This window comes from Cavia porcellus, unplaced genomic scaffold (assembly GCF_034190915.1).
Source record: "Cavia porcellus strain 051 isolate PalLab524CR breed Dunkin Hartley unplaced genomic scaffold, mCavPor4.1 scaffold_22, whole genome shotgun sequence".
NCBI lineage: Eukaryota > Metazoa > Chordata > Mammalia > Rodentia > Caviidae > Cavia > Cavia porcellus.
In genome coordinates this window covers 55,338,620-55,365,696 of record NW_026947505.1, presented here as the reverse complement: position 1 = coordinate 55,365,696, position 27,077 = coordinate 55,338,620, and the positions used below count along the sequence as shown (strand labels likewise).

General features: G+C 36.7%; 1 protein-coding gene and 1 non-coding gene across 9 annotated transcripts in view; both read left to right on the top strand.

The window, feature by feature from the left end:
* Positions 1 to 14,005, top strand: part of Casp8ap2 (caspase 8 associated protein 2) — a 34,725-nt gene extending 20,720 nt beyond the window's left edge. For 5 of the 8 annotated variants that reach the window (XM_063233242.1, XM_063233237.1, XM_063233236.1 and 2 more), the window contains 4 exons: positions 702 to 2,887; positions 3,765 to 6,876; positions 10,845 to 10,944; positions 11,434 to 14,005. In XM_063233242.1, the coding sequence (XP_063089312.1) occupies positions 702 to 2,887; positions 3,765 to 6,876; positions 10,845 to 10,944; positions 11,434 to 11,490 (5,455 nt within the window). In that variant the 3' untranslated portion in view covers positions 11,491 to 14,005. Of the gene's footprint in view, positions 1 to 701; positions 2,888 to 3,764; positions 6,877 to 10,740; positions 10,945 to 11,433 lie in introns of those variants that run through there. The other 3 variants (XM_063233238.1, XM_063233240.1, XM_063233241.1) reach the window with 3 other exon arrangements.
* Positions 14,006 to 21,655: 7,650 nt separating this feature from the next.
* LOC111756057 (small nucleolar RNA SNORA2/SNORA34 family) lies at positions 21,656 to 21,791 on the top strand. The gene has a single exon (XR_002790559.1). It is a non-coding gene; the product is annotated as a small nucleolar RNA SNORA2/SNORA34 family (small nucleolar RNA).
* Positions 21,792 to 27,077: the final 5,286 nt, after the last annotated feature.

Sequence of the window (27,077 nt, the reverse complement as noted above, 5' to 3'; positions counted from 1 at the left end):
CAGACAAAAAAGATAACTATTGATTCTGTGCCTTATTATAGGACTATATTTGGAAACTAAGATACCAAATTCTGTAAAGTGTACTTTGATTATGTCTGTTATCCAACAAGATTTTACTTTTCCTTCTGTTTTAGTCAAGGTAATATGAGTGAGGGAAAGAAAACAAGGCACTTGCTGAAAGAAGTGAATTTAAATTTGGTTTGGGATTTGTGCATCTGTGGTTTAGGGAAGTCTAAAAACAGATTGTGAGGTGCTGGGACAGATTGCCATTAAAACAAAGCAAGTAAGAGATATTTGGGTGTGGTAGTGCATGCCTGTGATCCTAGCACTCAGAAAGCTGAGACAGAGGATTTCTACAAGTTTGAGGCTAGCCTGAACTACATGCTAAGATAAGACTTTGTCTCAAAAAAAAGTTATTTATTTTTGAAAAGTGACTCATTTAACTAGAAACCAGTAAATTATGTATTTGTTTGTTCATTCAGTCATTAATATATTTTTCCCCTGGTTCTGAAGATTGAACTCAGGGACTTGCATATAGTAGGCAAGTACTTTACCACTAAGCTGCGTCCCCAGTTCCAGTTATTTTATATAAAATACAAATGTGACACAGTTTTAAAATTGAGAGGCCTATGTGTGAATAAAATTAGAAACATTACACTCTATTAACATTGCTTTTTTTGTCAATTTTTATTTCTCAATAGGTTGTCTGAGTTTTCTCATTTTCGAAATAATCATAAAACTTCAAGGACATCAGATGCAGTTAGAGCAAAAGATCTTAGATCCAGATCTCCACATTTGGATGATTGTTCAAAGGCTGATCACAGAGTTAAAAGTGATGTTTCCAAAGATGTACATCATAACACTTCACTGCCAAACCTGGAAAAGGAAGGAAAATCACATTCTGAGAAAAAGAACACTTCATACTTGCCTTCATCCATTGAGAAACATTGCACCAATGGCATTTGGTCACGTTCTCATTACCAAATTGGTGAAGGTAACTCAAATGAGGATAACAGAAGAGGGAGAAAAGATATTAGACATAGCCAGTATGGCAGAGGAAGTGATAGAATACGAAAAGATTTAAGTAACAGCTTTGGTGAGGGTGAACCAAGAAACACAGAGACTAGTCCAAGGCTACCAGGACATTCTGAGAAATATGGTAAAGGTGAAAAGACTGAAAGCAAATACTCAATGTTCAAAAGTAACACAGATTTTGATTATAAAAGTGAACGTAGTAGCTCTTCTTGGGAAAAAGAGACCTCTCGAGACAGGTCACATGTGCGAGGAGAGTTCCAAAATGACAAAAAACTAGAAAGACAAAGTGAAAGATTACAGAGTACAATTAGAAAAGAATCAAAGTCACAGGACAGAGAAGAAAGAAAACTTGATCCAAAACTTAAACCAGTAATGAAAGACCAAGATCACTGGAGGAGATCTGAACGAGCATCAGTTTCCCATTCTACGAATGAGATAAAATCTCATAGTTCCAGTAAATACCATCCAGAAGAGAGAAGAGGAAGGGAAGATTGTAAAAGAGATAGGAGCTTGAACTGTCATAATTTTCAAATTGGAAGATGTTCATCTTCTTTTTCAAATAGTAGAAATCATAAACACATGGAATTGAAGGAAGTTGGTGCTACACACCAATGGGAAAATACACCTTTAAAAACAGAAAGGCATAGAAATGAAGATAAGAGGAAAAGAGAACGAGAAGACAAAGAAGAAAACAGGCATATGAGGAATGACAAAAAATCACCTGCAGAGCATTTGCAAAAGACTAGTAAAGAAACAAAGAACACGGCTACTGATTTAAAGGAACAGAATGGGACAAAAACTGATAAAGATGAAGTCTCTAATGAAGTTTCTGAAGGAATGGATAATAAAGAATTTGCAGTAAAAGCTGAGAATGATACTAAAGAAATAAAAAATAAAGACTTAAAATTAAGTTTTATGGAAAAATTGAACTTAACTCTTTCTCCTGCTAAAAAGCAGCCTGTTTGTCAGGATAATCTATGTAAAATAACTGAAACTTCTAAATCAAATGACCTATGTGGTTTAGAATCCTTGGTACAGGCTGAAACAGTGATATGTGTGCCCTCTGTCAGTGAACATAGTACTGAAAAAACTGTATCAAAGTTACCAGAGCCAAAGGATGCTCTTCCAGCAGCATCTGAACTCAAAAATAATAGTCCAGAAAGCAACAAAATAGAAGAAACTAGTTTTCTAGTTAAATCTGTTGAGAATACTATTCCTTGTGGAGTGCCTGTTTGTGGTCCAGAGACTTCCTCCACTTCTATAGAAACAAAACAAACAGAATCCTTGTTTACATCAGCAACAGAAATGGGAAATACCATTGATAGTACAACAGCAGCAGATTTTGTATTACAAACAGACTGTTCTCAAAACTTTAGCCTGGAATTGGATACCAAAAGACATGATGTTTTGAAATCTTGTACCATTTCTGAGAATATGGAAATGAAGGGGGGTCATTCAGCTAAAATGACTGAAATCAGTGAAAATGTTCTGCAGCCTTTGGTTGAAGAAGCTAGCATTTTGCCTCTAAACCTTTCAGAAAGTGATAACCCCAAATTTAAGCCTTCTCTTACAGATACACCTCTGAGTGAAAATAAGTCTTCTCATTTGGAGTCCTGCATATCTAAAGAAGCTCTAGCATCTTCACTTCAGCAGACTGAATTAATGAACCACAACATGGAAACTGGAGAGACAAACTCAATATATCATGATGATGACAACTCAGTTTTAAGCATTGACTTCAATCATCTGAGACCTATTCCTGAAGCCATCAGTCCTCTAAATAGTCCAGTGAGACCTGTTGCAAAAGTTCTCCAAATGGAAAGCCCGCCTCAAGTTGTATTATATAATAAAGGTATTTCTTATAGTATAAAAACTAACATCCAGACCTCACTGTTTACTAGAGGTATCCATTGACCCTTTAAATGTAATTAATTTTTTTTTTTCCTGGCACTGCATTGAATCTGATCTTGTATAGGCTCTCCACTGCGCTGTACTCTCAGTCCATTTAATTGTTAATTTTTTAACATATTGTGTTAGTGGGAACCAAACCCAGGATTTTATGCATGCTAGTCAAAAGCATTCTACAGCTAAGTAATAGCTCCAACTAATGCATTTGGCTTTTTTTTTTTTTTGAGACAGAATCTCACTGTGTTACCTAAACTGGCCTTGAACTCATGATCCTGCCTCAGCATCATAAATAAGCTGGGATTACAATTATGTGCCACTGCACATGACTGAATTCTTTATACAAAAAAGGTACTGGTAGGACACATTAAATACTTAAAATGTATTTTGTTATACATTTTAAAAAAGATTAAAAGAATGAATTGCCTCAGTATTATTTGTGGGCCGGGGATTTAGCTCAGTGGAATAAGCGCCTGCCTGGCAAGTGTGAGATAGCGTGCTCAATCCCTGATACCAGAAAAAAAAAAAAAAAAGAAAGAAAGAATTTTGTTAAATGTAAGATGGAAATACCAAGTGACTAAAACTCGGTGAAAAGCCGGGTACAGTAGCACATGCCTGTAATCCCGCAGCATTAAGGAAGGTTGAAGCAGGAAAATTACAAGTTCAAGCCCTACCTTACTAAACCTTTACTAAGTTTAGTAAAACCCTGTCTCAAAATAAATAATAATAATAAAGAAAAGTGGGCTGAAAATACAGATCCTTGGTACTGTCAAGAAAATAAAGACAATTACTATATGACTTGCATATGGTTTTTCTCTTTCCAGGTGTACTGCCACCAGATTCAGCTCATTCAACTTCCAAGAGCCAATCTGATCTCAACAAAGAGAATCAAAAGCCAGTTTGTAAATTTGACAAGTGTACAGCAGCAGACTCACGTAAGAATTTATCTTTACATGAATTAGAAGAAGGAGAAATTATAACTGATAGTGAAGACTCCAACGTACAAACAAGCTTGGAAAAAAGTTCCAAGCCTAAATCTTCTGCAGTGCAGAACACAAAAACTAACCCAAGAAGTGGGAAAAATACTGCTCATTTGAATATAGATCATAGGAAAACATACGTAAAACTGCACCAGACTAACACCAAATGGCATAAAAACCCAAGTGGATCTAAGAGATCTTCAAAAACAAAGAGAAAAGATGAAACAATGAGCACTTCCAGCTTGGAAAAAATAGTTTCAATTATTGCTGTACCCTGCTCTATAGGAGAGATTATGCATATGTTACAAATGATTAAAAAGCATGTAAAGAAAAATTACATGAAATTCAAGGTAAAGTTTTCATTGTTACAATTTCACAGGATTATTGAGTCAGCTATTTTGAGTTTTACCTCACTAGTTAAACATCTTGACTTATCCAAGATCTCTAAGTCAGTAACTACTTTACAGAAGAATCTCTGTGATTTTATAGAATCCAAACTTAAGGAAGTTAAGAAGAATGGCATAGTTGACCGCTTATTTGAACAGCAACTACCAGATATGAAAAAAAAATTGTGGAAGTTTGTAGATGAACAACTTGATTATTTGTTGGCAAAGCTTAAGAAAATCTTAGTAAAGTTCAGTGATTCTATAAACTTTGGAAGTGACAGTGATGAAGAAAAACTTGCAAAATTAAAAAATAACAAAGTACAATGTTCAAATAGGCGAAAGGGAAATCTGGACAGCTCCAACAAAGAACTGTTAAGAGAAAAATTACCAAAATCAGAAAACTCTGTAAACTGCAAGTCTTTATCAGGATGTAAAAAAACTGAGGAAAAACATCAAGACCAAAATAACTCCAGTATTAACATAGCAAAACATGACACAAAAAGAAATTTTAATACCTGCTTTGATAATACAAGGAACTCTCAATCTGATGCACACTCTTTGGAAATAAACTGTCCAAAAGGCTCAAAGCCTGGAGAAAATGAAGGCAACACAGTAGAGGATTCACAGTTGCCCCAGCATGCATCTTTGAAGCCAGAACGTAGTTTTGAGATTCTTACTGAACAGCAAACATCAAGCCTCACTTTTAATTTAGTGAGTGATGCTCAGATGGGTGAAATATTTAAAAGTTTATTGCAAGGTTCTGATCTTTTGGACAACAGTGTTAATTGTACTGATAAATCTGAATGGGAGTTAAAGACTCCAGAGAAACAGCTGCTAGAGAGTCTTAAATGTGAATCTATACCAGCTTGTGCAACAGAACTAGTTTCAGGGGTGACTTCTCCATGCCCTAAAGTGACTAGTGATGATAATTGGTCTTTACTATCATCTGAAAAAGGTCCATCTCTACCTTCAGGGCTTTCTTTGCCAGTTCATCCTGATGTTTTAGATGAAAATTGTATGTTTGAGGTATCTACTAACCTAGCTCTAAATAAAGATAACATGTCTAATTCAGAAAAGAGCAAGCCCTGCATTTCTTCCATACTTATTGAAGATCTTGCTGTCTCTTTAACTGTACCTTCACCTCTGAAGTCAGATGGTCATCTCAGTTTCTTAAAACCTGAAGTTTTGTCTAGTTCAACTCCTGAAGAAGTTATTAGTGCACATTTCAGTGAAGATGCCTTACTTGAAGAAGAGGATGCATCTGAACAAGATATTCATTTAGCTCTGGAGTCTGATAATTCAAGCAGTAAATCAAGTTGTTCATCATGGACAAGCAGGTCTGTTGCTCCTGGTTTTCAGTACCACCCTAATCTACCCATGCATGCTGTCATAATGGAAAAGTCCAATGATCATTTCATTGTCAAAATACGGCGTGCAGCTCCATCTACCTCACCTGTTCTCAAACAGAGTAAGGTAGCTGATGAGTCATTGGCATTTTTACCTAAAGAAGAAAAGGAAACTGATGATGTAGCGAAGAAAAATATTTCATGTGAAAACACAGGTTTTAAGTCTGCAGGGGAGTTGGAAAATTGCAACAAAAATACTGATACCAGTAAATCACTTAATGAAGAACAGAACTCTATGATACAAACACAGGTTCCTGATATATATGAATTTCTTAAGGATGCTTCAGGTAAAGTCAGTCATGATGAAGTGTCTGGCGATTGTTTCAAGTTGCATCAAGAATGGGAATCCAAAGTATCTGAAAACATTGAAGAATTGCCTTCAATAGAAGAAATTCAACATTCTGTTGAGGATCATCTTCCAAACACATTAATAGATTTAACAAAAGATCCAATCACTGAGACAAAAAGTTTGGGGGAATTCATAGAAGTAACAGTTTTAAATATTGATCAATTGGGAAGTTCCGAAAACAACTTAGATCAAAATACTCAAATATTAAATAATTCTTTGCAGCCTGAAACTGTAGATGCTTTTATTGATTTGACACAGGATGCTTCAAGCAAGTGTAAAAATGAAGGTAACCATCCTGTGTTAGCAGTAGAAGGCTTGGAGTGTCAGGTGATATGTGTAGATGAAGATAACTGTAAGGAAAAGGTGGAAATGGCAGACAGGCCTTTGGAATACATTGTTGAAGAAACCTGTATAGATTTGACTACAGAATCTCCTGATTTATGTAAAGTAAAAGAAGATTTAAAATCAGAACCAGCATCAAATTCTGATGGTTCAGAGTTGCCTGGGGCTTTAGCTAATGTTCATAAGAAAAGAAAAAATTCTTGTGAGCTAAATCATTTTTCTCAGAAAAAACAAAGAAAGGAATCAGACTTAACCAGTGTGGAAAAGACTGAGAAACTCATCCAAGATTCTGGTGAAGATAGTGAAGCTCATCAAAAGAAAGCCAATAAGAAAAGGGCAGTGACTAAAGATTCTTCATCTTTGACAAGCCCAGAGACTAAGAATTCACCAGCAGTACTCATCACTTCTCCTACAAGTCTTTATGCAAAGAATGTTATTAAAAAGAAGGGAGAAATCACAATTTTATGGACAAGGTAAGGATTTTGTGAAACATTTTAATCACTAGGAAATTTTAAAACCAACAGCCTAATCTGTCATTTCATTAGAATTTGTTCCATTCTAAAATAAGGAAAACAATTGCTTCCAAAATGTCAGTTAAAGGTAAACTGCGAAGTACAGTAGCTCTACTAGAGAACATTCTGTAGGGTTTTTTTTGTGTTTATGTGCACACATAGTATGAGAGATTGGACCTAGGACCTCATATACAGTAGGCAAGTGCTCTACCACATAACTAGATCCCCATCCCTTTTATTTTTGAGACAATCTTTTTTGAAAGTTAATTTTATTGGTGCATTTTAGCTATACATAATGATAACATGTATCATATGGAATTTGTATCTATACATGCTATACCTTGATTCTTCTCTCCTTTCCCTGTCCTCTCTTCAACTCCTCTTTCCTTATTTACAAAGGCTTTATATTTTTTCCTTTTCCCTTTCTCTCCCCTTCCCCCTTTTTGTATTCTCCTTCCCTTTTGAACATTTTCTTACTGTTTCACAATATCCATTAGCCATTTTGGTCCTAATTTACACTTGGTTTCTCACACTGGAGAAACCATGCACTATCTAAACATGTATAGCCTATTTCACTTGAGTATGTTCTCAAGGTGCACCCATTTACCTAGAAATGTCTCAGGTTTACCTTTCTTTATTGCAGAGTAGACAGATTACCCAGGCTGTCCTTGAACTTCCAAACCTGTCTACAACCTCCTAAACAGCTAAGATTACAAGGATATACCACCATACCTGTGCTTTAGAGTCGGGGGTATGAATTAAACTCTGCCCAATAGGTAGAGCTTTCTTTTCCATTGTGTTTTATCTTTTTTGTTTAAAAAAAAAGTATTTTTAAAATTTTATGGAAAAGTAAAACAAAATTCTTTGCAAGGAACTAGTTTAAACACGTTTTAGAAGAAATAACATAGTAAAACAACATCGGGAGTGTGGATAATTGTCCCCTAAATTAAAAATTTCCAGGGCTGTGGATTCAACTCAGTGGCTTAAGTGCCTGCCTGGTAAGCTCAAGGTCATGAGTCTGATCCCTGATACAAAAAAAAATTCCAGTTTCCTAAATAGGTTGTACTTTTTATGTGAACTTTTTCAAAATTTCAGATATTAAGATCCCACACCAGACATAAAGGTAACCATAGTTGTGAACCATTGTATTAGAAATGGGTGGTTTCCACACTTGAAGCTGATTTTGTTAAAACTAATGACTTTTGTTTAATAGCACAGTTCTCAGACTCCCATTTTAAGTAACTTGCTGGTAACAGAGTAAAGTCTAAGAAACACTGTATTGGCCAAGTATGGTGGCCCAGGCCTATTATCCTAGTACTTGGGAGACTGAGGCAGGAGGATGTGAGTTAAAAGCCAGCCTGCACTACAACCTTGTCTCCAAAAAACAAACAAAAAAAAAAGCAAAGATATTTTTATTTTCATACTGGGGATAGAACCTAGGACCTTTGCACTCAGTATACCCCCAGGCCTTTTGATTTTTTTAAAATTCATTAAGTAACTATATTAAGACTGATGATGTGGGCAAGTCTATTGAAAATAACAAGAGAAAGCATAGTAACTACGGTAGATCACTTAATGTTGTGGTCTTATGTGTCTTTTTCATTGCATGTTTTTCTAGGAATTTGTTTTGTTATGATCTGTTTTTCCCTATAATATAGGGAGGATAGGTAGATATTTATGTAGAAATTGTAAACTATTTACAGGAACAGATTATATTATGCACGATGTAATGAACAGATACTGTGAAGAAGAAGAGATACTAAGAAACCCAATGCTAATTCTGTAACATTATGATATAAAATCTAGCAATACTATTCACTGTTCAGAGTGATATTAGTCTAGTCTCAAGTTCAATTTCAGCATACGTAAAGATAAGGACAGCTACTATGAAGAGAATGAGAGACATTATGGTAGTCATTATTGACTTCCCCAATGTCAGGTCTTGAAGTCCCAAAAGCCTTCATCATCCTGTAATGATTTGATTAGTTCTATAATATGCAGTATGTGTTCAATGTGTGTGAAGATGGGGACAACTATTTGGAAGAAAACTAGAGACAATAAGATAGACAATGAAGATCTCCAGTGGACTTGCTTTGAAATCCATATTTCTTTAAATTGTTTCTTTATGAACTGTTTTGTTCTGTTTTGATATGTTTAATCTTACCCTCTTTAAGATAAAAAACAAGTGTGTAGGACTGAGAACCGTATTACTAACTTTTTGTTGGATCATTGAGCAGAACTGTTGGCAGTGTCACTTTTTTAATTTAAGGAGAAAAAACAGAAAAAGGGTACAAGTTATACAGAATTTTAAAAAAATAAACAGTAGGAAATCACTAGTTAATAGATTACATATTGTCATCCTAGAAATAGTTGTTCAAGTTACAAAATTAAAGCATATAAAGTAGACATTCAAACAGTGAGACTGCAAACAGTTCTGTTCAAAGATGTAACAAAAACTCTAATATGGTTATCTGTCTTATACCCTTAAATATACATGTAGTTATATATCCTTTAGAGCACTTTCTTCCCCTCTCTTTTTGACAATGACAATTATACATTTTGGGTTTTATTACTTCCACAGTTCTTACTTTTTTTTGAAGAGAATAAAACCAAATGTGACATAACAAAACAGAGTCAGTCAAATCAAAAGGATGGACATAGTACATGATGTAAAAACAGAATACAAGGTGATCAACAATGGTTACCATAATGCCTCTCAGTATCTTAGGCAGTGTCACTATTTGAATGTCACTTTGTATGCTTTAATTTTGTAACCTGAACAACTGTTTCTAAGATGACAATATGTAACTTATCAACTAGTGATTTCTTACTGTTCATTTTTCTGTAATTCTGTATTATTTGTACCCTTTTTTTGTTGTTGTTTTTAAATTAAAGATTTTCTACAAATATAAAATAAAATAAAATTCATTAAGTAGACAGGTTATGCTCAAACTTGTAATTCTCCTCCCTTAGCCTTTCAGAACACATGGATTGTGTGTGTTTAGTTTTTGTGGTAGTGAGGATTAACCTCAGGGCCTTTGCATCTTCAGGTTTGTATTTTATTTTTTGTTTTGAGACAAGGTCTAGCTAAATTGCCAAGGCTTACCTTAAATTTTGATCCACCTGCCTCAGCCTCCTAGAGTGCTGAGATTATAGGCATATGCCACAATTCCCAAAAGGACCCTAATGTTTTTTGTTTGTTTTTTTTGTTTTGTTTTGTTTTTTTAGGACCCTCATGTTTTAAGTAGCATATATATTAACACATTCACAACAGCTATAATTCATATGTCTCTCTGCTGGGCAGCTTGAACCACTGGTGGCATATGTATGACAGGTGGCTTTTTGTTACTTTTCATTTTACTAATAAGTAAAATGACAGATAAAAATTATTAGATCTAGCCAAACGTAATGGCACATGCTTGTAATCCTAGCAGTTAAGAGGCTGAGGCAGGAAGATCACTCTTAAGTTCAAGGCCATCCTAGGCTACAAAGTGAGTTCAAGGCCAGCTCCATAACAAGACTCTGTCTCAAAACGACCAAAAAAAAAAAAAAAAAAAAGTGAGTAAATCCATTTGTACTACCAGTGGTACAAATTGCCCCCTGGAATATTTACACATGTACCACCAGAGGTTCAATCTGGGAGGAACCTGTTAAAAACAATTAAAAACAAAACTTAATTTTGTTATTAGAAAAATAAATTGGTACATTTATTCTAGAAAGTTAGTAAATATAACCTCAAAGAATGAAATCATATATAATCTTGCGTCTCAGAGATAACCATTGTCCATATTTCAGTATACAGACATTGTTTTCTCTTTTCTATAGGTTTTAACAAGACTGTCATTCCTATTGGTGGATATTAAGGCAGTGAAATTTATTACCTTTCTTCTGCAGTGTATAAAAGCTGACTATAATTTTTCCCTTCTTAGAAATGATGACCGGGAAATTTTACTAGAATGTCAGAAAAGAAGGCCGTCACTGAAAACGTTCACACAGTTAGCTGTCAAGTTAAATAAAAATCCAAATCAGGTAACAAACCCAATTTTTACATCTCTGTTAGTTGTTGCTAGACATAATTAGATTTATTTTTTAACATATCAAAACATTTATTAGCCTACTTTAAAAAGATTGTTAGGTGTAGGACTATTAAAGTTGGTGGTTGTGAAAGAAGTGTTTCTTACCGTCTACTTACTTGATCTTGGGCACTTTGGTAGTGATGTTTGCTTGTTTAATAAAATTTAATATAAAGGCCAGGGATATAGCTCATCAGCACAGCACCTGCCTGGCAAGTGCAAGGGTCCTGAGTCTGATTTCTGGTACCAAAAAAATAATAATATCAAAAATTTTTTTTTTAATTTTTTTAAAAAGTTTAAGCAAGTGATGATCTTTTATATGAAGATACTTCATTTCACTAATTATTTAATGTCATTTTTGAGCATAACTTTGCAGATGTTTTTTTGAAAGCATGAAAGATTTTTTTAAAAATTGAGATATTTACAATAATTTTTAATTTTTCAGGTTTCAGAAAGATTTCAGCAGCTAAAGAAGCTCTTTGAAAAGTCAAAATCCAGGTAGCTAATGGTCACACTACAGAAGACTAGTATAGTAAATGCTTGACACATCATACATCATTTTGCAGCTGGTGGCCCATTAATCGTTGCAGATGTGGGCAGAGGGTAAGGGTGCAGCCTCCGGTAGAGCTCCTGTTTCAGTCACAGGTTGGGACGCTTGTAGGCACCTCAGGTTCCAGCATGTGTAGGGCCATATTCATGAAGCCTGCTGCAGACCAGCATGGCGTCTCTCTTCAGCTTTCTGATCGCTGATAAGTCCAAGGTGAAGGATATCCATTTGATTACTAATAAATATTTTACAGATAAGAATAAAAGAAAAATATTCGTGAGTAGCAATGTGTTTTATAACCAGTGAAGTCTGTGGTCATTATAATTTAATATTTCTCACATTTTTATCAGGTGTGTTTAAAAAATATATGACATGTATGAAGTCCATTGTCATCTAAATAGATGACAGCATTACAATATTAAGTTATTGATACTATTCACAGACATGCTTCCTCAGTTTCTTTAAGCCATTCTTGCATAGTTTTATTAAAGCAATAGTATTTAAATTTATCAGCAAGTGTTTTATGTCAGACCTCAATGAAATGATGGTTTTGGATTTGTAAGGAAAAAAAATATAATGATATGAACATTTGGTGTATTTTTCATGGGTTTGTAGTCAAAATTATTTGAATGCTAAACATCTGATTTCAAGTCAAGGTCATGTTAAACCCAAATAGAAGCTATTTGAGGGTTTTTGTTTTTGTATTTTTGGGGGGTGATACCATGAATTGAACTTAGGACCTTGCACTTGCCAGGCAGGCACTGTGCCTCTGAGTTGTATTCCTACCCCAAACAGAAGCTGTTTGGACACAGATTAATCTTTGTTTCTACCTCCATGTGAATTACTGTCTAGATAATATTAAAGCAACTGGTTTGCTGATGAGATCTTCAAAAGATGTTTGCTAGTTTACTGTGAATTTGTATCACAGTATTTCTGTTAAATAATGGAAAATTTGGAAAATAAGCTTAGTGCAAGCCTAAAGAACTTTAAAAGAATACAGCACTAGACATAAGTGGGTTGGTTAGTTTTTAGGTTATATTTGCATTAAGATTTTGCTGCCTTTGGGGGCTGGTGATTTAACTCAGCGGCGTAAGTGCCTGCCTTGCAAGCAGGCAGTTGTGAGTTCGATCCCCGGTACCAAAGAAAAAGACAAAAAAAAAAAAAAAAAAAAAAAAAACGATTTTGCTGCCTTTAAAAAACTAACCTCAATTTGTTTACTTTACCATTACCTAAAAATATGATTTCTGTTCTCTTGTGAAGAGAATGTAATTTCATAAAAGAATCAACTTGACTCTGAAAATGATGCTAAAATTTCAAATTCCATTATATATCTAAAATCTTTGAAAAGTTTAAAATGTTTCAACTAATTTGATATTTAAGGTGTGGGATTGTAATGAGAGTACATGTAGAGATTTATTTCACTCCTCACTGTCTCTTAACTGATTTTATTTTCCCCTAAGTATTATGGTTTCATTAAATTCTTAGCAAAATTGGAGTATAACAATGGTTATAAGATTCTGTAAAAGCTAGATTTTTTAAAACTAGTAATATCTAAGTCAAACTCATACAAAAAGTAACAGTTAAGCAGCTGGGTTTGGTGGCTCGTGCCTATAATTCCAACACTTGGGAGGCTGAAACAAGAGGATCACCATGAGTTCAAGGGCATGCTAGGCTACTTAGTTCAAGGCCAGTCTGAATGACATAGTAAGATCCTGTCTCAAAAAAACATAAAAAGGTGTCACTTATAAAAATGGTTATACCAGAAAAATAGAATCATAACTTTAGCATTTTCTTACATTACAGATAAGTGGCTGAATTCCTTGGAGTTTTAATTGATATTTCATACTACAGAGAAGCTTCAAATTCCTCATGTTTTAAATGGGGAACTAGAGGGAGGTTTTATTAAATTTTTGATTGTTAGATGATAACCAACCTACATTTGTTATTTTTAAATCGCAAATCAATATATTCAGTTTATTCCAGTCACCAGTCTGATTTGCTTACCTGTTATTGGTCAAAATATTTATTTTTAAACATTAAAAATTATTACCAAAATGAAAGCAACAATGGCATAGTATTGAAACCTTAGTTTTGATATTTCAAAGAAATAACTTTCTCTAGATTTTTAAAAAACAGTTTTGTAGCATTTTAAATAAGTATTTAGTTCAAGTTTTCATTCATTTTTATGTTTTTATAATTGCCTCATTTTGGTAAGTTGTAAAATAATTTAAATAGCATACTTGTAAATATGTATAATTATAATAATGTAAAATACTGTGTGTCTGTGTATACACACAAATGGATTTACAAGGTTTTTTTTATAATCTATATAAAACTTTGTATAGTTTGCTTTCGATAATGGTAATGTATAATAAAAACCATGTTGAATTCTGTTACATTTGATTAAAATGTTTCTTTTAGTGTGTTTATTGATAATTAAAATGAGATAAAACTCCCTGGGAACACAGGAGATGTTCGTTTTTTGTTTGTTTTTTGTTTGTTTGTTTAAGCCAGGCTTTGACTATGCAAGTCTGGCTTACCTCATTTTGTAGCCCATGCTGGCCTCAAACTCACAGCAAATCCTGCCTAGTGCTGAGATGACAGGCATGCGCCACCACACACGGCTATGGAAGATACTTTAATGTGTTCCATGGAAACACTTGTGGTGATGGAATATAACTGGCTAAGTGGCTATGAGAAAGCTCATTAGAGAAAATCTTTTGCCGTTGCCTGCTTTCTTACACTGGTAGCATCAGAACCATACCTGTGCTGCAGGTCTCTGCAGATAAAATTACGGTAGAACAAAAGGATGAAAAATTTGAGGGGTGGAATAAGGATTGATTAACTTAGACATTACTTTATAGGACTCATATTTTACAGTATAGTCTAGACTTGAGTATGTGCCTTTTCTCATTGCCATTTCTCCCAGAATATCCAAAGAGGGAGCCCTGACCTAAAGGATTGCTTGGTAGATAATGAAGTAGAGCAGTTAACTGCCGATGTTCTTCACTATCGGATTGATCCATTTTCCTCTCTTGGAACGTCCAGCACAGGATATAGGGCTGGTCATTGACAGTATGCTGCCACATGTGTATAATCTCAGCACTCAGGAGGCTGCGGTAAGAGAATTGCTGCAAGTTCAAGGCCAGCCTGAACTGCATAGTGAGAACCTGTCTCAAATCCCAAAACAAAAGATTTACCAATGTAACAGAAGAACTAATGAAACATAAAACAAAGAATGTAGTGAAATGGAATAAAAAGAATCAATATAGGGATATAGCCCAGTGGTAGATTACTTGCTTAGCATGTATGAGGCCCCTGGGTTTGATCCTCCAGCACAACCCCCAAAAAGTAGGGAAATATGAAAGAGTTAAGTGAGATGGAGGACAGACATAGATGTGCCTACTCTAAGCTAGTAAGAGAGCCTAAAAAAAGTTTAGAGATACAGGGACACAGTTCAGAGTAAGAGAAAAAAATGTATGCATATCTAAACACAAACTAAAGAACATAAAAAAAAGAGAGATCTGAAAACTTCCTACCCAGAATTGTAGAAACAGTACATTTTTAAAAGTACTAGACTTAGAGTTTTATATCAATTTAAAGTGTTTCAGATGTGAAGTTTAAATAACTATCAAAAAAAAAAAACGATTGACCATTAAAATTACACATTGAAGGCGCTGGGGCTTTAGCTTAGCGGCATGAGCGCCTGCCTTGCAAGCATGTGATCGTGAAAAGAAAAAAAACCCTAGAATTCTTTCTTCTCCCTTAATACTGGCTGACTTCTGTTACCACACATTTGTTTTACTTATTTTTAGACTTGCAAGTGGAGTCACAACATTTTATATATTCTTACTTGAACTTTTTGTTCAGCAATGTGTTTAGTGTAGCAAACATCCTCATATCATTCTCATTGATGTATATGTTTCAGTTGAATGAATAGACCACAATTCTACTGTCAGACTTTTTGCAGGGCAGGGGAGATGATATATTGCTAGGTAGGTCATGCTAGCTTCGAATTCACTGTGTAACCCAGACTGGATTATGTAGCACAGTGATCCTCCTGCTTCAGCCTCCCGAGTGCTGGCATTACGTACGTGTGCTGCCACATCTACCCTGACAGACATTTTTATTTCACTTTGCAATTATTACAAATGCCATTTACAGTTTGAAAAAGTTATATTGTATTTAATCATTTTTAGATACTTTTAGTAGCATAAAGTACAAAATTCTCATTTTGGGGTCATCAGTACCATCCATGTTCAGACCTTTTTTATTTTTCCAAATGGGGACCATAAGCCTTAAATAGTAGCTAGTTGTTCACTCTTGCCAACCACTATTATATTTTATATATTTACAAATACTCTAGTAAGCCCCATGTAAATTAAGTGCTACATCTATCCTTTTGTGTCTGGTTTCAGTTAGCATATCTTCAAGGTTCATGTTGTACCGTGTGTTAGAATTTCCTTTTTGTGTGTGTGTGAAAATGGGGATGAACTCATGACTGAGCTAAATCCCTGGTCCTCGTTTTTTCTTGAATGGGGAATTTTCAGTGTTTCTGTTTCATATCTTGCTACAAAGTGTTTGCTTCATTGTGTAGCAGCAACAGTTACCTGATGGGGCACATTTTGTGATCCCAGCGCTCTGGGAAGTTGAGGCAAGATCACAGGCTGAGCCCAATTTCTGCAATTTTGCAAGGCCCTGTCTCAAGTAAGAAAGGGATAGGGAAAGTAGCTAAGTCTGAAGGCTCTGAGTTCAACTCCAGTACTACAGAATAAGTAATAAAAATTAACAATTGCAGTATATTGCAAAATTAAGATTATAGATGATAATTTTTACCTGAAACTATGTAACAAAATGTTAATTCCAAAAGTATTTCCAGTGGAAAGATTAGTAACTTTTCTCCAAATTCAGAAATAGATGTAAATTAGAATATTATATAACATTTAATGTAATAGTGTTGTCCCACTCTGGGTGTGGTATCTTATACCTTTTTTTTTTTTGGCAGTACTGGGGATTGAACCCAGGGTCTTCACACTGAGCTATACCCCCTGTCCTTTTTTATTTTCAGGTAGTGTGCTGAGTAACTAAATTCCCCCAAATGTGCTCAAACTTGTAATCCTCCAGCCTCACTCCCTGAGTGCTGGGCTTCCAGGTATGTGCCACTGTGCCTGGCTTATCCATGAATAATTTCATGAATTTTGAATAAGAGAGTGTTAGTGGCTTTTATCTGGATATCCTCGCAAAGCCTTGTGTACTCATAGATAAGGCTTTCTCAAGGTGGCCAGATTTAGGCCGTGTGATACTGAGATTCATGGAATGTGATAACTAAATGGTTTAGCATAGTTCCAGGTGTCATAACGGGAAGGCAGCACTCTCTGTGGGTGGCACCATCCAATAAACTTGTAGCCTGGATAGGATAAAAGAGAAAGGAAGGCTCCCTGCTGCTGTGTTGTCTGCCCTGCCGAGGTCTCTTTCTTTGTGATGTCCCTCTCCCATGCTGCCCTGCCTTGGAGCCAGCCAACTTTAGACTGAAATCCCTATAAACTGAGCTGAAGTAAAGCTTTTGTCTTTTTACTTTGGGTGTCAGGTATTTTTTCTGAGCAACAAGAAAAGTAAGGTACAATACCTTATCTAAAAATCACAGGGTATTTTGAAAAAGATTCATACTGTTTTAAATGCAGTCATTAGAAAGTTGAGTATTTTCTTCCAGTACCAATGTCAAGAGCAAGTTCTGGGTATTGATAAGGGCTGCTTTAGGGGGCTGAGGGGAGGGATGGGAATTAAATTTGCATTGAGCTACATCCTAAGTCCTTTTTAAATACTGAGAGAAACTTGCGAAGTCACCAAGTTTCCCAGGCTGTGCTCAGATTTGTGCCTCCTGCCTCAGTCTCCCAAAGTGCTGGGATTACAGGCCTGCTTTACCAGGGCCAGCCAAATCTTATTTCTAGAGTGCTTCTTCACTCTAGCACATCTAGTTTTGGAGGGTTATTTGAATCATCATCTTAAAGAGAATTCCCTAGGTGGCTGTTTTGAAGTTTAATGGAGGAACTTCGTTACTTTTAGTTACTTCTCTTAGAGTTCACTAGCAGCTTTTACATTTTGTGAACTTGTCTTATGTTTTCAACTTTGTCCCAGCTTCAGACAGCAGCATACATCTCTCAAAACCTACTGTGCAAAATTGCTGATTCGTACTTCCTATAGTATTTTCTATTGCCTATTTGTGTTTCTCTGAATTTATACACAGTGGGTCTTATGATTAGTGCTTAGTGATCTCTGTGCCACTTGGTCACATTTTCTGCACCAAGTTCACTAAGGCATACAGTGCTGTGCCTTGGCCATGTGGCCCAGAATTTTCTCCCTTTTTAAACCTGAACATAGTAATAATAACTTCCATGCCAGCGTGGGCTGCATGATGAGTTGAAGACTGACCTCTGGACTATATAGCAAGAATTTGTCTCTCAAGATACTAAAAAAAAGGAGTGAGGGAGGGACAAAAAGGGTAAGGCAGGAGATCACACAAGTTTGACCTAGACAATGTTTTTGTTTTGCTTTGTTTTGTTTCTTGTCTTTTTTGAGACAGTTTCTCTAAACAGTTGAGGCTAGCCTTGAGCTCACTTTGTAACCCAAACTGGTCTCCAACTTGTAATGATCCTTAGGTCTCTGCCTCCCAAGTGCTGGGTACAGGTGTGCACCACCACACCCCAGCTCCAACCTGGAAAATTTAGCAAGACCCTGTCTCAAGCTTTTTTGAAAAAAAAAAAAATGCAAAAGATGAAAAAAATTACAAGATTAACTATCACAATTCCAACTCATGGCAATTTGACACTCAGACATATCCTCTTAAACTATACTTAATCTTTAAAAAACGGTACAGGGTTGTATTGTTCCTAACATGATATAACTGTAGCATACAACATGAATTCCTTCCCCACAATCTCAACATTCCCAGCATTGCTGAAAGTTCAAAGTCTCATCTAAGACTTAAGGCAAACTTAACTATGAACCCCTGTAAAGATCAGGAAGCAAGTTATATACATTTCTATGATACAGTCATACAGGGTAAACATTTCCATGACAAAATGGAATACAGGGATAGAAATCAATCAAAGCGAGGGTAAACATCAAGTCTTGTGGCTTCATGTGTGGCATCTGGGGTATGTGGTTGTGAGACATCAGTTCCAGAGGGCTTGAGCAGCTCGACTCTTATGGCTGTGCTGATTGTAGCCCACACAGCCTCTCTTGGGCTAGTTTTGCTCACTACCTTTGACTTTCCTCAGCAGCCATGTTTCTGGCATTTGCAACAATCACCCTCAAAGTTTCCTAGCACTGATTCCATCATTGTTATGCATGCCTAGTCTTGCAGGTCCTTCTTTGAAATTTGGATAGAACTTCCAACTCTTGAATTCTCCACATATGTAAAACCAGCATCATAGGAATGACACAAAAGCCTGTCACTAGCGCAAGGAATAGCTCTGCTGTTCCTTTGGACCAAAGCTCTGTGGGACCCTCAGTACCAACAAGGCTGAGTAGTGTGAAATGAAATCAATTCCCTAGGTGACCGTTCTGGGGGAGGCACCCAGGAGCTTATCTCAAATGAAAAGTTCATAATTTTGTACTCTTGGTCCTGCAATGAGTGAGGTCTTGCTATTTCTCAGATCTCCTTGAGGTATTTTTCCTATTCCAGTCTTTTTAATTCCTTGCCGTCTTTTTAATAGCATTGATCTCTTCTCTTTCCTTTGTAATTGTTTTTTTTTTTTTTTTAATTGTTTTAACAGTACTTCTTTTCTGGCCAAACTTCAAGTTTGTTAGTCCCCAAGACAACATCAATTTTGTGTTAAAAGAGCATTGTGATTGGTGTATGATACCCATGTTTATTCTTAATTTTTTTATTATTATTTTGAAGGTAGTAAAGTACAACAGAACAAGACAAAACAAAGCCAATTGAGACCGTGTAGTGAAATTGGTACAGAACTTCACAGCAGGTTACAGGGATAATAGTAATAGGTATCACAGTATATCTCATTATCTTCATAATAGTTGTTCTTTCAATCACGTATAGCAAAATAAAATGAAATACAGAACATTATAGAACTTATCAAAACAGAATGTTGAATAGAGAGCAGTATCATTAATCAGAATAAAGCAAAACAGTAGTAAAAATATTTGCCTTCAAAGAGATGGTAAAAGGAAATCCCCCTTATTTGCTATATTGCATATGGCCAACCTCCTAAGAGATGCTCAGATCTCTGGTTGCCATCTGCTAACAGAGGGCAGGGGAAGTGGGATATTTGACTCTCAGCCTGTGTACCAATAGGCTTATTATTGCTTAGCAGGGAGGCAGGGTGGTTGCTTGGTTTCCCAGCACCGTAAGTTCTAACATGGTGTGGATCTCAGGAGACACAGGTGGTTCTCCCCCTGGAAGGGCCGCAGCCTGCCACACCACAGCCTCTTACCAGGAAGGCGAGCTGCTTGCTTGGTTTCTGAGCACCCTAAGTTCCAACCTGGCGTGGTTCTCAGGAGATGCTGATGGTTCTTCCCCTGGGGTAGCTGCAGCCTGCCACATCACAGCTCTTATCAGGGAGGTGAGCTGGTTGCTTGGATTCTGTCATGGTTTTATGTCAGTGGTCCCCAGGCTTCCTGAGTTTGCAATGTGCATTTGTGATTGGTTCATTGTCTAGTGCTTGGGTTGATGGTGTCAGTGTTATACCCACGTAGGGGTGGAGCCAGGATGTAATGTAATGGCAGGAGGAGGGTGTGTCTTGCTCTTTTGCCAGTTTCAGCCTTGCTGTTTGCAGCTGCCATGAACTGCGGCCTCCGTCATGGAGCCAACTGAGTATGGACTGAAACCTCCAAAAACTGTAAGAAATAAACCTTTGCTTTCCCAGCTTGGGGCTTCAGGTATTTTGTCTCGGCGACAAGTAAAAAGTAACTAAGACAGCTTCTCAGCACCTTAAGTTCCAACATGGCGTGGATCTTGGGAGTCACTGGTGGTTCTCCCTCTGGAGGGGCTGCAGCCTGCCACACTACAGCCACTAACCAGGGAGGGGAGGTGCTTGCTTGGTTTCCCAGCACCCTAAGTTCCAAATGGTGCTGATCTCAGGAGACTCTGATGGTTCTCCTCCTGACGGGGCCACAGCCTGCCACACCACAGCTGCTTACCAGGGAGGCGAGCTGGTTGTTTCTTAAGCACCCTAAGTTCCAACATGGCACAGATCTCAGAAGACACTGGTGGTTCTCCCCATGTTTATTTTTCAGACTATTTCTGTTGATGAATTATTTTAATTTTGTGAGTTGTATTACATTAATGAATATTGAATTTTTAATATTTAGTGAGTATTTATAAAGTATCAAAATTTTCAGCATTGACTTTTTGGGTATACAAAGTCTAAAACATAACAAATTCCTATATGAACTACAATGAACATACCAGTACAGCTCTGCAACAAAAATAATTTTTGCTTCATTGTCATACCTTAGGCAGTCTTCACATGACAGTAGCATGTTCCATATACATATTTTGCTTACGTAGGCAGCACATGTGTCTTGCTTTCCTTTCCCAGGTGGCAAGCCATTGTTGTCACCTCTCTTGTTTTCCTCTTTTGTCAAGAGCTTGGTACTGTGCAAACATGCACTTAGGAAAAATAAAATATCAAATATGAAATACATGCTTAGAATAGTCATCAACATTTTCACATCAGATATTTACTTGCTTACAAAGCCTAAAATAATGCCAAAAATAAATATCCGTGTGAATTACAATGTTAATATAAACAAAAGTCTACCATAGAAATTCTTGACCAATGAATGGGTAGGTCAACATCACAAAGACCTACTACAAATACAGAAAAACCAAAACACGTCAGCTGTGCCCTGCAATAAAGGACAGGAAAACAAAACATAATCAGTGTAAGTGAGAACTGTGCATGGAACATGCAGGCATTATAAACATGCACCTACCTGTTCATCTGTTAGCTCACCAATGTGCTCCACATTTTTGTTTTGTTTTTGGTGTTGTTTCTTTGTTTTTTGCATAATCCCTAGGCCAGAAACATCTTGTTCTTCCTCTGTTGTAAACGATCTCATGAATTGCAGTTCCAATCCTCTTAAGAAAATTTCTCCACTGGCCCTGAATCAAGGCCAGCAGCTTCTGATGCTGTTGGTTTCAAGCAGGAGCCTAAAGAGATGTCTTTCTATGGTCTGTTGGCCATTTCAGAACTTGGGCAGTGAAATGGTCAATTCATTAGAAAGAAACAGCTTGAAGCAACCCCTCCCCACTGGTGAGCGGTTGTGAGCGTGGCAGGCTCTGAAGGCCCAGGACAGGAGCCACCCGGGTTTACTAGGACCTGTGCCAAGCTGGGACTTGGAGCACCAGGAAACCAAGCAACCCCTTCCCTCCATGGTAAGCAGCTGTGAGTGTGGCAGGCTCCAGTGGCCCAGGACAGGAGCCACCAGCATTTATTGGGACCTGAGCCATGCTGGGACCTGGAGCGCCAGGAAACCAAGCAACCCCTCCCCCTTGCCTGTTTTGTTTTGTTGAGCTTCAGTATACATAAAGATGTGGATAGCTATTTTGAGGAGAATGGCAGACTTTATGATAGCCACTAGTGACTTCCCTATTGTTGGTTTTGAAGACCTAAAATGCCTTCCTCATTCAGTTCAGATGAGTTTTATACTATGTTGTTTTGTATGAATTCTCTGTATGCAAAGACATGGACAACTATTTGGAAGAAAACAAGACACAATATGATACACAGTGAAGATCTCAGGTCATCTAGCTTTGAAATTTTTATCTCTTACATTCCTGTTTTTATGTCCTATTTTGTTGTTTTGTTGTGTTTAATTTTATCCCCTTTAAAATAAAATTTAAAAGAAGAAAAATTCTCCATAGTATTTTGCATTTGTGATCTTCTTTGTAAAGTGTAGAACTATGCTACACATGTTTAGGATTGAGTTAAACACAACCACTGGCCAACACTTTGTGTTTTGAGAGATATCATAGTTGCAGTATAACACCCAATCAACATTACTCTGGTATCACTTTGTTGTAAAATTGTATCAGGCTTCCGTTTTTTCACTGTTTCCCTGTCAGTTTTTCTATCATGGTGCAATGTTGACATCAGCAGTACTGGTTTGTTTTTCTTTGCCATATACAAAACCAGTGTCACATCTTTCTGAAATCCAAAGATTGTACTTTACAGTTCTCTGTTTTGAAATTACAGCATTTCATTGGGGATTTCTGCTTTGTGTACAGTTCATACGCTGGTGAACTTGTGCTCTGCTAGGAAATGTAAGGTCACCTGGGAACTGGATAAACCAATTGTAGAATGTCCAGTTAGTTGGACATAGGATCAAGAAGTCTGTTCACAAAACAGTTGGGTTTGTTACTAAACAAATAAAGACCTGGTGGCTGAGATCCAGGATAAAAAAAAAATTTTTTTTTTTTTTTGATTCAGGGTTTCACAGTGCAGTTCAGGCTGGCCTTAGGCTCCCTTTGTAGCCCAGGCTGGTCTCTTAACTTGCAAGAACCCTCCTGCCTCAGCCTCCTGAGTGCTAGCATTGCAGGATTATGCCACCATGCTGAACTCAACAAGAACAGAACTTTTGAGAGTTGTTTGTTTTTTGGAACCAGGATTTGAACTCAGGACCTTGCACTTGAGCTATATCCCTGCCCCCAGGATAAATTTCTTAACAAAGTATGTCTTTGCATCTACCAGGGCATATATTTTTATACTATATTTTAAAGCTTTTTTTAAAACGTATACTACCTAAAGCTATAGCAACTACAAAATGCTGTAAGATGTAAGCATGTATTCAGATGGTGTGTAGATTCCTTGACAATTATCTCAAACAGTGAGCAGATAGCAGCCAGATTATTAGTTCTTCTTTCTTTATGGGTGGTTTTGTCATCTAACTGTTGCAGGAAAGTTTCCAAGGGCCGAGGATGTAGCTCAGTGGCTCATGCACTTGCCTAGTAAGGGCGAGGTTGTGAGTTCAATGTCCAATACCAAAAAAGAAAAAGAAAATTTCCCAGACAACCAGAAAGAAAGACTGCACCAAAGAGATAAAAAGGCAGCAGGTTAATATTTATGCCTATGGACTGTTAAATCTTCACACAAAGACTGTTGTGGCCTATTCCCAAAGCCAATAGCCCTGAGTTTACAGAGTTTAGTTTATGTAGCATTTAGAAGAGAGAAGTACAAAGCAAGTGATAAAACATCACATAATTTGGTTGAATGTATTGAGTCATATATTGACAGGCACACAAGTCTTTATTTCAACAGATTTGTTGAAATAAAGGAATTGTTTATCATAATATGGAAACATTCCAAGAACAACAGGAGGAGGCCCTTATAGGAGGAGCATAGTTAATGCTGTCCTTGACTAGCCCAGGGTGCCTTAAGGTATAAATTACTCTGAATCACTGTTTACTAGAGGTTTGCAGCTGGGCTTTAGACACTGTAAAGGTCAATTGAATTCAGCAGAAGCTTGGTCAGAGACCTCTAATTGCTCTCGTGAAATACCTGTAAGTTTGCTATTTTATAAATGTGTTCTTACTATATAATTGTCCCCCCAAAAGCCTTCAGACAGTTTTTTGTTTGTGGGTTTTTTGTTTTTTGGAGACAGGGTCTTGCTTTATAGTTTAGGCTAGATTTAGATTTACTGTGTAGTTCAGACTAGCTTCAAACTGGTGGAGATCCTTTTGTCTCAGCCTCCCAAGTACTGGGATTATAGGCATGTGCCACAACACCTGGCTAACCTTAGCCAATTTTTTTTAACCTTAGTCAATTTCTTTTTTTTTTTTTTTTTTTTTTTTTTTTGTATTTTAAAGATAGTAAAGTCCAACAGAACAAAGCCAACCAAGACAATGCAGCAAAATTGATATAGAACTTCAGAGCAGGACAATGGGAAAACAATAATAGCTACCGTAGTATATCTTGTTATCTTCACAATAGTTGTCCATTCCATCAGGTATAGCAAAATCAAACAAAAAAACACTATAAAACCAATCAAAACAGAATATTGAATAAAGCAAAACAATTAGAGCAAAGAAAAACAGTGAAAACAATACTGGACTTCAAAGAAAATAGAAGGAAATTCCCCATATTTTCTACATTGCATAATACATCTTCCCAGGAGATGCTCAGACTGCTGGTCCCAGGTCTGCATAATCAGCCAAATGATACAAGCACTTAGTTACTTTATGTCCCTTAATTGCTATCAACTCAGGCTGTCCTCAGAACCATCCAGTCGCCAATGGATGGGGGTTTGATTCGCAGCCCACATCCAGGTAGGCCCACAGGAGGTGCTGTCTTTTCTTTCCCTGGAATGGATGTGGCTTGCACAGCTTACCAGAAAGGCTGGCTGGTTGATTTCTTAGTTGGTCCCCCAAATCCCAGTATGGCAGATTTAACCTTAGTCAATTTTAAAAGAAATCAAATCTCAGTATCACTGTTCTACAAACCTCAAGCCCACACCTCTCACATCTCCATCAGTCTTTCACATTCCTGCAGCTATATGAGAAAGCCCTGCTAAGTATAGCAAACCAATCAGTGCTTTCACTTCAGCTAGTGAAGTGTCACAATAAACATGCTTGAGTATGGCTCTGGGTGAATACATTACTTATATCTCATCATTTGTCTGTTTCACATCTTGTAGCTTTTTTTTTTTTAAACAGGGATCAAACACATAGCCACATAGCTTGCTGGACAGGTGTTTATGCCATTGAGCCAAATCCCCAACCCACATTTAGTAGCATTTTGTCTGTTACAAATCATTTCCAACATTGAATGGCAGTGCTGGCATTCCATCCAATAAGTTTCACCTCTGCCAGTATCCTCATATTTTTGGACCTAGTTCTAATATTGGATTGTTCTGTTTGGTTGTGTGACCTTTTTGTACCATTTGGATTAGTTAAATACATACTTACATTGCTGTTTTCTTTGTCATTTGAATAAAGGAGAATTTCATTTTTGTGTCTATATTGGTCAGTTTTTCCTCTGTTTCACTGTTACAGAAAATTTGGCTCACATGGCCATCATCAAAGTTAATCATCATCATCACCTGTGCATGAGTCATCTGATTCACTTTCAGTCTCCTCCAAAACCTACAAATCTGTTTTTTCTTGTCCATTGTACTGTTATATTCCTGGTTTCTCCATGTGCAGCTACTATGAGCCACACCCACATTCCAGTATAGTATGTGACATGTTTATGTAACAGAAGAATGATAGGGACACCATTATACCCAGGGAAATATATACAAAAACTGCTACACGAAACACTGTATGGGTGAAAAAAAATCTCAGTGTGACACTTACATACATGCACAAACATTTGCTATTTTTGTATAAAATGAGTAAACACAAAGATTGCTTTCTATGTCTCCACCCCACCCTGCACAGCTGTTCAGCCACATCAAGGGCTATTCTGTATAATTTTGGGAAAAGTCATTTCATAATTAAATTGTGGTTAGGGCTTTTTGGAAGCCTAGTATCTTACTGCTCGAGCCAGCTATGGTATGCAGAAACATAATACAGTGTTACTCTGGTCACAGGGCCTCAATGGTCCTGTGATGCTGTGATACTTCAGGACAAGATTACATCAGCTGAAGACATCCTGGTACTGGAAGAAGCAAGTAGTAATAAAAATTGGATTTCACCTTGTGGAAAGGATAAACTCCTTATTAACCTGCCATCTCTCAACACCATCCTCATCAACATAAAGTGCTCATTAGCATAAAATTGCTACTGCCCTCTAAATCATCAAAGTAATTTTTATCAACATAAAAACTTAGCATAAGATCACTGCCACCCTCTGAGTCATCCAATAATTCCTCTGGTTATTGTGTATACCAAATAAATGGTGGCTCACTCAGAGTGTCATTGTCTGCCCATCCTGAGGCACTGACTCCCTAGTTCTCCTTGTACCTTCAAAGTGTGTCTCTGTGTCTTTATTCCTCACTGTACCTCTTTGTAAGCAGATTGAGGACTGATCACCCAATATATACACATAGGAATCTTCCCAAAATGTGAAATTAAAGAGGGTGCACAGCACAAGATGAGCTGAGAGGGATGGTAAAAAGTCGAAATATGCTATATACTTCTATGAATCTGTCAAGATTAAACCCTTATCAGCCTGAACATTGGACTACCTGGAAATTTCTTCCATCTGCTGCCATTAAATTCAGCCTGACACAATCTCTTACGGCATGGACAAAGTGTAGACACATTGTCAAAATAAGATGGTGATACACAATTTATTATCCATTACTCTATTTTGTTATAGAAATGTTTTATTTTTCATAGAAGAGTGCTTTTGATATTTTTATTACTATTTGCATTACATTTTTTTAAAAATGTAATATGGGGCTGGGGATTTAGCTCAGTGGCATAAGCACCTGCCTTGCAAGTGTGTGGTCGTGAGTTTGATCCCTGGTACCATTAAAAAAAAAAAAAAAGACAAAAAAAAATGTAATATAAATGGCTTCTAGTCCTAGTCCCTAGTAGTCTTCTATCCCACCTGAAACCTCAAGAATATTGTCTT